Below are 12995 nucleotides of genomic sequence, written 5' to 3' on the forward strand. Positions count from 1 at the left end.
ACTCTACCTTCTTCTTGGGATTCCTTACTGGGCCATTCATTCTTCATATATCACTGTCTAATAGGTCGTGCTTAGTTAGCATAGCGTGGCTGGTTTGGGTCTCTTCCTTTTTCTTGGACCCTCCTTCTTGCAATGTAATTATGTGATTGCTAGAATGTAGACAGACAGGCTAGACGCCCCTGCCCCAGCAAAGGGGAGTGGGTGTTGAGGGAACGCGGGGGATGTCCACCACCTACTGACATGACTGATGGACGTAGTTAAATGAAGGAACAGATGATTGAGACACACACGTCCCAGATGCATAGAGGAGGGGAGCAGATGGTGAAGCCGACGATAAGTCGTTTAGAGACGTGGTATGCTCTCCTGGATGGATCAATGCCCGCAGGAGCACTATCTATTCCCATTGTCCCCGACCTATTAACCCTGTACCGAGTCTACGCTTCAACCCAACCTAGCCAAAATAAGTCCACGTCACGATAAAAACTCATCAGCAATATGCATCACTTAAGAACCCAAACGGCCAGCCCTCCAAACTTTAACCCTGACAGTCATCGCACCAGCCAATCTACGTGACCACAAGCCAGACATGACCAAAGACAAAAACAAAGCGAGCTCCCGAGATGAAGGGGAGAAGTTGATAGCCGCCAGGAATGGAGACTTAAGAGGGTAATGACTGAGTGTAAGAGTTTTCATTCTTTTATGTCTAGCTCTGATCCTGGAGTCCTGGCTGTGTAAAGACACCCATCTCGCCCAGTGCTTTCGCCAAACGCTGGTAATCCCTCAACAACTCGGCCACGTCACGCAGTCGAAGATCGGAGGGATCATTCAGCGTAAGAAAACGTCGAATTGGAGGGGATATTTGCGCGCTTGGAATCGATATATGGTTAACAACAGGGGCGTTACATGTGACGTTGCTCTCGGAGTCTGAGCTTTCGTTGGCAGTGCCGGTGACAGCAGCAGTGAGGGAGGTTCCAGCATCAGGAGGAACAGATAGAGGTAATGGTTGTGGTTCTGGTGAGTCAAGTGGAATTATAGGAGGCAAATCAGGAAACGGCTGCGCAGACAGGGATATTAGCCAGTCGAGGGAAAGGGACAAAAAAAAAGAAAAATAGGGATTAGGTTAAAACTTACCATAGTCGGACCCCCACTATCAACACTCACGGACCTCTCAGCCCTACTGCCAACAGCCAGACTACCGTTCCCGCTCGATGCAGCCGCTTCTTTCGGCTCCCTTGCCAGTGGAGCAGATAGCGCGGCAGGCGAAGCAGCAGGCGCTGGGCTGGCCCTACCAGTGAACCCCCTGACCAACCCAGCAGCAGCTGATATCCTCCCAATGGGGTTTAGTGTGCTGCCCAGATTACGAACAGAGTCGATCACGGTGCTGCTGGTGTTGCTGGTGTTGCTGGGGGCAGGTGAAGGGGCTGCTGGCGGGGAGGTTACAGTCGAGGCAGCCGTTGAGGGACTGGTCGCCGTGGCTGTAGATGAAGCACCAGTAGCAGTCACGCTCGACGTCCCCTCTGCCATCCCAACAGCTCCAGAGCCATCAGTAGTCCCTCGTTGGCTTTCCACACTCCTCTCCCTCGACCCCGGCTCCGACGGAGTCATCCTCCTCGCTGTCCCCGAAATCAGTCCCAATAAGTTCGACCCTCCAGCCTGTCCTTGTTGTGCTTGCTGTTCCTCCTTTACAATCGGCGGCAGTGGAGTCCCCAACAACCTCCTCGCATCATCTAGCGTCCTGGGGATCGGAATAGTCGGCATCGATCCCCCACCGGCACTCCCAGACCCAGCAGCCCCCTGAGAAGCAAAAGCCTCCCCTCCGGTGCCACGAAGTTTCCCCACGAGGAACTTATATCCACCCCCCAAGGACATCCCAATCGTTTTTAACCCTTGATCGGCCGTCGACCAGACAGCGTCACTAGCTGCATTGAGCGCCTGCGCAGGGAGGTCAGATAAACGACGGGCGGAGCGGAAGTGTTGGAATTGTGAGTGTAGGCCTGTAGCTGGAGGGGGTTGTTGAGGGAGCTGTTGTTGTTGTTCCAATGCAGCGGTTAGGCTCGCCTCCGCGACGGAGTGTAGGTCTGTTGCTTTCGTGGGGGTTGAGAACGCTGGGGGAAAGGTTTCACCTCTCAGCTGCGTTTGTGATATACCCGGTTTGTTCAGCGGTCCTGTGGGAGTTTCATCCTCCCTGAGAGTTGACAGGTCAACAGTCTCGAGGAAGCTAATCGCCGCTTCGAGGTTTGTGAGGCAATACGCCGCTTCTCCAACAAGCTTCTGCTCCCAGCGAAAACGCCTCACAAACGCCGCGTCGCTGACCACATGCAATTGCTCAGGCGGCATTGTAACCAGCGCGTAGATCAGCATAGGCATTAACTCATCCGCCGATGAAGACGGATGGAAATGCGCCAGCGTGTCCAATATCCTCTTATGTGCCCTCTTCAAATGCTCCAGCTTCCCCAGGGGATACCTCGCCTGGGTCATGAGCACCAACTCCTTCCTCGCTCCCTCAAGCCACTCCCTCACTTCGGCAGCCCTATCCTTCCCCTCTCCCCATTCTTCTCCACTGCCAGGTGATGGGGGGTCAATCTGAACACCCAAATCCCCTAACCCAATTCCCACCACGGCCAAGGCTGCCGTTTTCGACCTGAGTTTCGCATCCTGCGCCTCGTCTTGAGTACTCCGATGGCGATAAATCTTGGCATAAATCCCCTCACACAGCCTCCTCTCGACAGCCTCCTCCAAGTGAGCCTTTTGTTGTTCACGCGCTCGGCGCAAGCGTTTTTGCTCCGCGAGCTCCTCTTGAGTGAGGAGCGGCTGTTCTGGGGGCTCCTGTTTGCTAGCGGAGCGGTCTCGTCCAACGCTAAAGGGGAGGAGCGAAGGACGTGGGGTTGAACTAGATTGAGGGGGAGGGGGTTGAGACGAGTCGCGCTTTTGCAGGGTCGCAAGGCTGTCGAGATGTGTTTGGATGTGTGAGGAAGCAGTCGCATAGAAGTCTTGGAACATGCGGGACAAATTATCAATATTAGGTGGATGCGGATGGATAGGGGCAGAGAGGGAGTCAATAAAGCGGTCAATGAGGGTGATCAGCTCGATGGGGAGGTCGTCTAGGTCTACAGAAACGCGGGGAGCGTCTTCGACGGGGTCTTTGTCGGGCCGGCTTTCAAAGGTGTCTAGGCCTTCGGGGCTGCCGTCGGTCTTCTCGATGGCAGAATGTAGGGAGCTTTTGCTGTCCATTATACCGGTTGTTTTGCTGCGGGTTCGGGAGGGTGGTGACGAGGAGCGCTCGACGCGGAACGATTGGACTGATCGCAGCAGGCTGGGACGCCCGCTGGAGGGCGTTGGCATCGCGGAGCGAGGGAAGAGGCTGGAGAGCATGTCAGTGGCTAGGGATAAAATAGATTGGTGGTATCAAAAGGTGTATGGTAAACGACACAGCGAACAGTTCGAGAACAGGGCAGAGGGACAATAAGGGTGATTTGCGGGACCATGACCCCATTTGCCATCGTACCTTAGGGTGTTGCTCGGCCGCACGTCGGGCGCATGAAGCACACGCCAGCGCCAGGTTCAGTCGTCACAGAACCAGACGATCTTGAAACAGCGGGGCAGGCCGGGGCCGGGAGGAGAGGAACAGCCACTTGGGCCGGTCAAGGACAACGAGGTGGACAACGAGGGGTAGACAATGCGGCCAGCTCAGGCAGGTCAGACAGGACCCGTTAGATCGTAAGACAACAATGTCCGAAGTTGACCCCCGGGGCGTCTGGATCGATTGGCTCACCAAGTTTCTGGCTGGATTATTGTTTATCTTCGAGATTTCAGACAACAGCGAGCCATGCGATGAAAGCTCAGGTGTTGATGCTGCCACGATGACTGCCGTAGTGCACAGTGTCCTTTCGCGACGCGCGGCGGCCCAACTGCGGGCATCTTGCTAATCGCACTGTGTAGGAGCACTAGCTCCACAACTCCACCAGCCACCCCTCGGGGTTCTTCCATCCCAACCAAAAACCATCTCATCTTTTTTTTTTTTTTGGAGCGGGGGGGGGTCTCGACTGAATGTTGTGAACATTGAGCTTTTGTTGCATCTCCGTTGGTCCATCTTCCATGATCACAGGAAAGTTACCTAGCTTCCTTGGAGAAGCCCCTTTGGACTGATCCGCATAGTCCCTAAGCCGAGAGACTGTGGTCTAATCTGCATGACGTCACATTAGGATGCGTTTCATCCTTGCTTTCCTTGGAAGCCTTGATGGAATGCGAGATCAACAACAGCTGCTGATTGAGACCATGAGATCTCCAAAAACACCGAGCTATTTCAATCCCACACGGGTATCAATATAAGACTGTAGTTATGATCCAACACAATATCTACAAAATCTCTCTTTAATTTTCCCCATAAAGCATCTCCAAAAACTCGTCCATCTCCTTTCTTACCTCATCACTCACATCCTTCCACTCAACCTCTTCTCCTTTCTCATCCTCATCCTTAAAAGTGTTCTTCCTCTGTGCCTCACTCACATGTCTCCTCCAAGTCGTGATGTCAAACCTGTGCCCCGCCCACACGCCCCTGCGCAGGTGCAAAGGCAACCGTTTCGTAGGCAGTCCCCCACCAGGCCAGGTTGTCCAGCAAATGCGCGAGAGAACGGCATGCCCAAGACTCCATGGATAAGTGTCTAACCTGTCTATCCTTGCTGTTCCGCTCTCAGCTTTCGTTTCAATTTCTGTTGGGGTATCTGTATCTTTATCTGTCTCGGTCACTCTGACTGGTTCACTGGATTCAGTCTCTGCTTGAGTGCATGAACCCAGATCTGTATCAGTGCCTGAATTAGGTTCGTCGGGCTCAGTCTCGGACTCAGTCTCTACTTGGGTATCTGAGTCTGTGTCCGAGGGCGTTGCTGTATGCTGAAAGCCGAGCTCGAGCTCAGACTCAGATTCAGCCCGATCTAGGTCCACTTGCTGTTCAATCGCGAGCGCTTCAGCGCGGACAAACTCCTTCGTCGTCCAGTTCCTCAACATCCACTTCTCCCCGGGTGCAAAGTACGTCTTGTCATCGACGACAAGGTACTTCTGCGCCAGACGAAACGCCGGATCTTTATCGTGGTGCTCCCCATCCCTCTCCTTTCTCCCCCTCCTGGCCACACTCGCAATTGCAAACAAACTCTCCCTCCTCAAATCAACCACTTTCTCCTTCTGAAAGTCCTCCTCCTCCTTGAAATGAAACATCATAAACTTCGGAAACCGCACACGTCTGTGGCTCGGGTGGATGATGATCTTGCGCGCACGCAGGGAATCAATCTCTTGCTTTGTGAAGCATTCTGGAGGGAAGTCCTCGACCTCAACGAACTCTCCCGCACAGATGATCGGCTGATCGCGCGCCCAGAGCCCCAGGGCACGGTTGGCGAAGTGCGTGTGGATTGGGGCCCAGCAGATGGTCCAGAAGTAGCGGCAGGTGAGAGCTAGGGAGAGGATGTCTTCGATGCTGGGGGTGAGGAGGGAGACGATGAGGAGGTGGAGTTCAGTAGGGAGGTGGGAGAGGTTCGTTTTGGAGGGGGTATTGGAGGATGACGCTGTTGGGTGTTGGTCCTCCAGAGTTGATCCAGGGATGTACACTGGGGGGATCTCAGGAATGGTTAGGAGCCTGATGAGAAGGTTAGGAGTTCGGTTGAATAGGATCTCAGGAAGTTTTCCGACTTCGTCATCCCGGGTCAGGCTTGCCATTCTCTTCACCCGGGGAGCGACAAGGTAGAAGTTTTCCCCGGTATTTCGTACCGTCGGTTTGGTTGTCATTGTGGCTCTCCAATATCGATGAGGTTAAATCCCCCGGGGAAAGGGGAGAGAAGCGAACCACGCTGGCTCCATCTTTTCAACTGCCTGTAGCGGGCCGCACCGCGTTTTGTAGTAGCATGTGGAGCATGGAGATGAGCATCCTCGTCGTCTAACGAGCCGGCGCCACCTTCCTGTTGGTTTGCCTTGTTTTGCTATTCTGCCCTGACCCAGATGCTCTCGATGCCCACTCCGGACGCCACTCAAGTTGCGAACGTCCAATCAAGGACTCTATCTTCGTGTGTGGTCCCGAGACCCGGCAGGTTGGACAGCATCCGGAAAGTATTCCCTCCCCCGACCCTGGCCCGGGACCAAGCCCGAATCGTCGGGCCCAGTTGCTTTTTCCATCTCTTGGCAGATCTAAGTTCCGTTTTGGACTAAACGCTTGAGAGAATTTCATCTCTTCTTTTTTTGTTGAGTGGTAGTTCAGCGCAGCAATGAACCTGGAAACTCTTTGTGAATGAAAACTTTTTTTTTCAAGAGGTTGGTCTGCTGTGGACTGTGTAAGATGAAGAGTTAGGCAGAGACGCGACCTTTGGCTCGCGATCCCCCTCATTGGGTGCCGCGAGCATTGCACTTGAAATCTATCTGTTGATATCACTCGTGTCTACCACCATTGCACGGGTTGAGGAAGACAGAAATACTCCACAATAGATTTGTTTTGGAGCCGTTGGTGGGATGGACGGAACACCCCGTGATGAAGTTATTTGGACGATACTCCGTGTCCATCATGCCGCGCACTTGGCTGCCTACAAGATCCATGAGACGGACTTTAAATCAATGATCAAGAGCCAAAAATCTTGTCATCTTTGTCTAAAATTTCGTAAGCCCTCTTATTGCGTTGTGCGAGTAAAGTCCTGCAAGATTGTCTTTCCACCAGTCAGCAGAAGTGCCAAAGCCAGCTACAACTTGAAGGTAGGTTCTGAGCTCATATATTTAAGAGGACTGGCTAGCAGTTAAAAAAACTTGAGGTCTCATCGCGGGCCGATGTCTGAGCAACACATGTAGAGCTGCCCAAAGCTCGAGCTCATTTCGTCGACGAATCTCGGACTTTGATGGTACCAGCTTGAGAATCACTGAAAAAAATCCCGGGATCAGGCACGTATCTACCCATCATTGGAGAATTCAAAATGCAAAACGATATTAAAACTTACGCAGAAGTATTCAAGGCTGGTCTGCCCCGGCGGTGAGAGGCTGCAGAGATGACGAAGAAGAATAGAGGTGTTGTCAATCCGCAGTCAAGACACGACATCCCGACAGAAGGGCGGAACAGGGGATCTCCGATCAATGTGACGTCTAGCCGACCCACTATTCCGGGGTTGCGTTGTTAAGGTGCCGCTCGCTGTGGGTAACTGACCCGCTTTTCTGCATGTAGCGGGACCCGCAGGGTCCGCTTGCCTTATCGACACAGCTGATAAGAGATAAGAGCTCGATAAGCCGGCACTTCATTGGACACAATAATGGCCTGCGGAGTCCCATCAGCAAGCAGGGCGCAGGCCAGCCAAGCCAAGGACCTGCAGCGTCATCTGGACGGCGCCCTGACCATTGGACCATCCGGTGACCGGTGACCGGCCGTACAGTGAGCCACCCGCCTGGCAGGCTGGCACACTTGTCGCACACCCGGAATGCGCAAGCCACTCGGCTCTTCCGCCTTCTTTACCTCTCACCTCGTCGAGATAGGCACCTGAACCTGTCGACAGCAACACCTTTCCCTCTTGTTTCACTTACCACATCCTTATCCTCTGTGTCTCCGAGGCACGAACTTTGAATTGACGACGACGACAACGCCTGGCATGGTCGCGACGAGCAGCGAGGGCGGTGCGACGACGACGTGTGCCTCTGCCCGTCGAGTCACCGCCCACCGCCTCTGGACTTCGGTCCTCGCCCTTTCGGCTCCCTTTCTGCCCGCGGCAGCGGTGGCAGCTGGCAATAGCAATGGTAGAGCAGATGCCCAAGCTGTCCTGCCCATCGATGCGCCAGCCATCCCGCCGTTGATGCCAGAGCCCCCCGCTCCCGCCGAGCACGTCTTTGTAAGTGGCACATTCCACACGCGACAGTCATGCTCATGCAATGACGACCTAAACTAACGGTGCACCTCGGCAGACTCTCCGTCACATCTTCCACCACGGCACTTACAAACATCCAGGGCTCCACCGCAAGCTTGATATCCCAAAGTCCTATGCCCAAACACTATGGCTGAAAGCGGAAGATGGCTATGACGCCATGCCGATCGGGCCGCTTCGCGCCCGTAGCAACAGCGTACAGATTCAGCGCTTGGCGGACCGGAGACCCAGCGTGGTCGACCCCATGGTGGCCGAGGCCCGCCAACGGGGCTATGTGTCAGTGATGTCGCCGTCGGCATGGCGTCTTGATACCGTCCCTGGCCCGAACGTCACCGACAAGGAGACCATCTTGAGCCTGGCGTACATGTCGGCCGATGCCTACGTTCAGACTCCGAATGAGGCCGATTGGGAGGATGTCGGAAGCGGCTTCAACCGCAGTGTAGACTTCGGCTGGCAGAGTGACGGTCTGCGCGGCCATGTCTTTGCCGATGAAACAAATTCGACTATTGTCATTGGTCTCAAGGGCACATCACTTGCCGTCTTTGATGGCGACGGCACCAGTACTAATGACAAGGTGAACGACAACCTCTTTTTCAGCTGCTGCTGTGCCCAGCAGGGTCCCTGGACTTGGCGGCAAGTGTGTGACTGCGCCACGGGCACTTACACATGCAACAACACGTGCGTTCGCGAAGCGCTGAGGCAAGAGAACCGCTACTACCAGGCAGCGCGTGAGCTGTACTCGAATGTGACTGAGCTATACCCAAACTCCAACGTCTGGATTACTGGTCACTCACTTGGCGGCGCGGTCAGCTCGTTTCTGGGTCTCACATATGGTGTGCCGGTCGTGACCTTCCAGGCGGTGCCTGAGGCGCTCCCGGCCAGCCGTCTGGGTCTCCCGGTTCCTCCCGGTGCTGACCCCAACCATCCTCAGATGCGCAACTACACTGGCGCATTCCACTTCGGGCATACAGCCGACCCAGTGTACATGGGCACCTGCAACGGGGCAACCGCGTCATGCTCGTTCGGCGGTTATGCCATGGAGACAACCTGCCATACCGGCATGGAGTGCGTGTACGATACTGTCGGCGACAAGGGCTGGCGTGTGGGCATTGGCACGCACAAGATCCGGGCGGTGATCCAGGATGTGATTATGAAGTACGACACGGTGCCCGAGTGCAAGCCCACGCCCGAGTGCAGGGACTGCGGCAGCTGGAAGATGTATGAGAGCAACGGCACCGAGACGACGACTCGCTCCAGCTCCACGAGCATGGCCACGAAGACGCGGACTCGCACGGAGACGTGCAAAACGCCGGGTTGGTGGGGTTGTCTGGATGAGACGACTACGACGGGGGAGGTAACCAAGCCGCCTACTACTACTACTACTACGACGACGACGACGACGACGACGACGACGACGACGACGACTTGTCATACTCCGTAAGTTGTCAAAATTCTATAACGATAAAAGTATATATAAACTGACAATAACCAGGGGCTGGTTTGGCTGCAAAGACAAGACCACGACCGAAACGACCACCAGCACGACCTGTCTGACACCTGGTCGCTTCTGGGGCTGCTACGACGAGACGACGACAACTGCCGCCTCGACCATCACGACCACACGCCCGCTCGATTCAACCATTACCCCTCCCCCAGCCGTGCCCACGACCACATCTACACCGACCACGACCGAGGAGCCCCCAGCATCCTCGACGTGTGTTGAGCGCACGTGGTATGGCGTCTGTAAGGAGTGGGAAGAGGTCGACCCGACCCCAACAAAGGTGCCCGAGCCGTCGCAGACTTGCGTTGAGCGTACGTGGTGGGGCTGGTGCCGTGAGTGGGAAGGTGGCGATGAGATGGTGAGGAAGGAGGATATGTAATATCTTGGGCTGTATTTTTGTTTATTTGTCTAAGATTAGGATCGACGTTGCGTTTCATGATTGGATTGAGGAATGGTATGGCCGGCGGCGCTTGGAGTTTTTTGGGATGATCTTTAGAAGACGCATGATGGCGGTGTCTTTCAGAATTGGGATTGCTTGCATACACTACATTACAGATACAAGACGTGGACGCACTCATGATGACAGAGGTGGAGTTGGGGATCGATTGGGGATGCAAGTACATACTACGGATGTACCGTATGCACTGGGGATGAGCAACTGTCGTACTTAATAGCAGTGATCTTGATACTCGAATCAATCGAAGGAATGGCAGGAACATGCGTACTCGGAGAATCTTCTCGGAGTACACAATTACATAGTCTAGCCAGTAGCTGTTAGCTTGGCAATATCATGATATAGAGCATCATTACCCAGCTTGTGGTGAATCATGCCTTGGTAACAGCTCGCAACACGAGCCGGTCACATGCACCAGTGAGAATAAGACAAGACAGAGACAGGACAACTTCCTGACCTGTTATCATCACCCTCCCTGTCGTCCAGTCAGGAGTCAGAACATTCATCCGCTCATTATTAGCCAAGCTTTTCCTCTGCCTGGCCCTGCGCCCCACCCCCGCTTTTGGCGGGGAATGTCCCAGGGGCTGGGCTGAATGCCCTGCACCTGATCGGGGATGAGCAGCAAGCAGTCTCGTTCCTAGCTCCCCGCTTCATGCTTCTGCAACCCATATCAAACACCGAATTGGCCGGCGACGGTGAACGTCTTGCCCAGCCTCTTTGCTATGGCTGTTATCAACACGCTCTTACTTACATTCAGACTCATTGTAGCTGTCTGTGTGGGTGGAGGTGTGTACAGCAAGGTTGCGGCGACGTTGCACCAGCGCAAAGAACGGGACTAAAAGGGTGGATCTTATGAAGCCAGTGGTTCGTCAGATCTTAGTGTGCGGGCTTCACCCGAGCTTAGAGGTAAGGCTGAAGAGTGAGCTAGCGGTGTGGCTTTACAACAGATATACCCGCCAGGCCTCTCACCGTTCGAGTTGAGGTCAAGAACTGCGGATTATTCATTGATCTTGTCTTTCGACTCCCTCAAGTTTTCAACGGAGCCTCACACTTGCCCCCCTCATCAACCCGTCGTAACCTTGTCATCCTGTCACCAGTGGACATACTCGCCCTCGAACCTTTTTAAGTTTTTACACAAGGTCAACCGTGGCGCAACAATGGCTGAGCCATCAGAGCAAACAACCTCACAATCTATATCAACGGCACCAGCTCCCGTGGTGAGCCTCGAGACCGAACTCACGTGCTCAGTAAGCCCCCTCCTCACTCAATCCCTCCCCTTGAGACTAAACAGAAAGCTAACCTATTTATCTCAAGATCTGTACCGACCTCCTTCACAATCCCCTAACCCTCCTCGACTGCCTGCACACATTCTGCGGCGCCTGCCTTAAAGAATGGTTCCGTTTTCAAGCTGACCGCATCGAATCCCTTCCCGGCCCCCCCCTCCCCCGGGAACCCCGGTCTACACATGCCCCTCCTGCAGGGAAGCAGTACGCGACACCCGGCACGATGCTAGGGTGCAGACGTTATTGGATATGTTTTTGGGCCTGTACCCTGAGAAGGGAAAGAGCGAAGAGGAGAAAAAGGGAGATGGATAGGAGGTATACGAGGGGGGAGAGGGTGATGAGGAGACTAAAATTTGAGGATCGGAGTGAGGAGGAGGCGAGGAGAGATGAAGAGGAGAGGAGGTTGATTGACGAGGTGAGGGCGGTTAGTCTGAGGGAGGCGACGGAGAGGGCTTTGCAGGGGTCGTCTTCTTCCCCTTCTGGGAGAAGGGAGAGGCCGAGGGATACAAGGGCGGAGAATGCGGCTGCTGCGGCCACAGGTGAGCAGCAAAGGAGGCAGATTGAGCATCAGGCTTCGTTGAGGAGCCTGATTTCTTTGGAGGGAGGGGAGATGACGCCGTCGGATATTGAGAGGGAGATTGAGGAGTTTGCAAGGCAGATCCAGGAGGAGGGGCTGTTGGATGGGATTGATTTGGATAATATCGATTTGTCGACGAATGATGAGTTGAGCCGAAAGATTACCGAGGCGTATAGGAGGCGGCAGCGAGAGAAGGCAAGAAGGCAAAGGGAGCAGAGGGCGAGGAGTACGTCGCGGGCCCCGACGATGGGCTCCGAGAGGGAAAGGGGGAGGGAGAGAGATCCTGATAGGGACAGGGAAGGGGAGAGAGACCAAGATCGGGAGAGGGAGAGGAATAGGGAGCGGGACAGGTCAACCGCACCCCCTCGATCAGCATCCCGGAATCGGGACCCATCCGCTCGCCCAACAAGCAGACACTCCATGGCAGGTCACACATCATCCCACTCTCGTGCCCCGAGCGTGACCAGCGTCGATGATAGAGCACGCTACCCTCCGTCGGCATCAGCATCAGCCAGTGCACTACTCGAAGTTCCCGATCCGACGACCGTCCGCAGGAGAAGGGCATCAAGTGCCGGTCGAAGCGCGACCATTCCTCCTGTGCAACTAGAAGGGAGGGTACCAGAGCGCGCTAGGAGTGAAACCGGCACGAGGGATTCGTCATCAACAAGAGGTAGTGACGGTCGTAGTTCAGGATCACCAACCACAACTACAGCTCCTGCTTCATCCGGCAGTAGGACCTCCTCATTCAGCTCTCGAACCGGTGCTATCCCTGGCGACAGGCTAAGCGTCCCCGGTCCCTTGCCCTCCCGAGATCCCTCCCCCGAAACCCGTCATCGCCATCGCCAAAGTGAAAGCGCCAGCTCTATCCCCCAAAGCCACTCCCGTCACGGCTCGACCGCCTCAGGTTCCGTAACCCCAACCCTAACCCCTTCACCTCATCTCCAGCCCCTCTCATTCTTCTTCCGCCGCCAATCCCAAACCCAACCCCTGCCTCAGCCTCAGCAACGTCGAACTTCCCTCCCTTTGTCCCAGAGAGAGCCTCCGACCAGTCTGCCCTGTTCAACTTGCTCCCGCCCATCCATCCAAAACGAGCTGCATTACTACTGTCCGAAATGCAATCCCCCAGACGGAGGTGAATGGTCCATCTGTCTCGACTGCTGGCGCCGTGGCAAGGGATGTCAGCACTGGTTTGGGTTCGGTACAGCCGCTCTTGCGAGATGGGAGAGGCAGAAGGCGAAAACGGGACTGGAGATTCCCCCTCCGCATAGGTTGGTTGGGAGGAGGTGGCTACGAATATCCGGTTCAG

The 12995-nt window shown here is 54.9% G+C and overlaps 4 protein-coding genes across 4 annotated transcripts; 2 read left to right on the forward strand and 2 right to left on the reverse strand.

Annotated features, from left to right (window-relative positions):
* Positions 1-703: 703 nt before the first annotated feature.
* Positions 704-3372, reverse strand: CTHT_0070730 (uncharacterized protein; the record flags this gene model as incomplete). Its single annotated transcript, XM_006697285.1, has 3 exons — positions 704-1054; positions 1132-2078; positions 2148-3372. The coding sequence occupies 3 exons, from the start codon at positions 3370-3372 to the stop codon at positions 704-706; spliced, it is 2523 nt and encodes an 840-aa protein (XP_006697348.1).
* Positions 3373-4371: 999 nt separating this feature from the next.
* Positions 4372-5775, reverse strand: CTHT_0070740 (uncharacterized protein; the record flags this gene model as incomplete). Its single annotated transcript, XM_006697286.1, has 1 exon — positions 4372-5775. The coding sequence occupies one exon, from the start codon at positions 5773-5775 to the stop codon at positions 4372-4374; it is 1404 nt and encodes a 467-aa protein (XP_006697349.1).
* Positions 5776-7604: 1829 nt separating this feature from the next.
* On the forward strand, positions 7605-9754 carry CTHT_0070750 (putative lysis of subvacuolar cytoplasm to vacuole targeted bodies protein; the record flags this gene model as incomplete). Its single annotated transcript, XM_006697287.1, has 3 exons — positions 7605-7841; positions 7915-9311; positions 9367-9754. The coding sequence occupies 3 exons, from the start codon at positions 7605-7607 to the stop codon at positions 9752-9754; spliced, it is 2022 nt and encodes a 673-aa protein (XP_006697350.1).
* Positions 9755-10986: 1232 nt separating this feature from the next.
* Positions 10987-12825, forward strand: CTHT_0070760 (SH3 domain-containing protein; the record flags this gene model as incomplete). Its single annotated transcript, XM_006697288.1, has 3 exons — positions 10987-11076; positions 11144-12536; positions 12635-12825. 3 exons carry the CDS (start codon positions 10987-10989, stop codon positions 12823-12825), a joined length of 1674 nt encoding a protein of 557 aa, XP_006697351.1.
* Positions 12826-12995: the final 170 nt, after the last annotated feature.

Source organism: Thermochaetoides thermophila (genome assembly GCF_000221225.1).
Source record: "Thermochaetoides thermophila DSM 1495 unplaced genomic scaffold scf7180000011822, whole genome shotgun sequence".
In the NCBI taxonomy this organism is placed as follows: domain Eukaryota; kingdom Fungi; phylum Ascomycota; class Sordariomycetes; order Sordariales; family Chaetomiaceae; genus Thermochaetoides; species Thermochaetoides thermophila.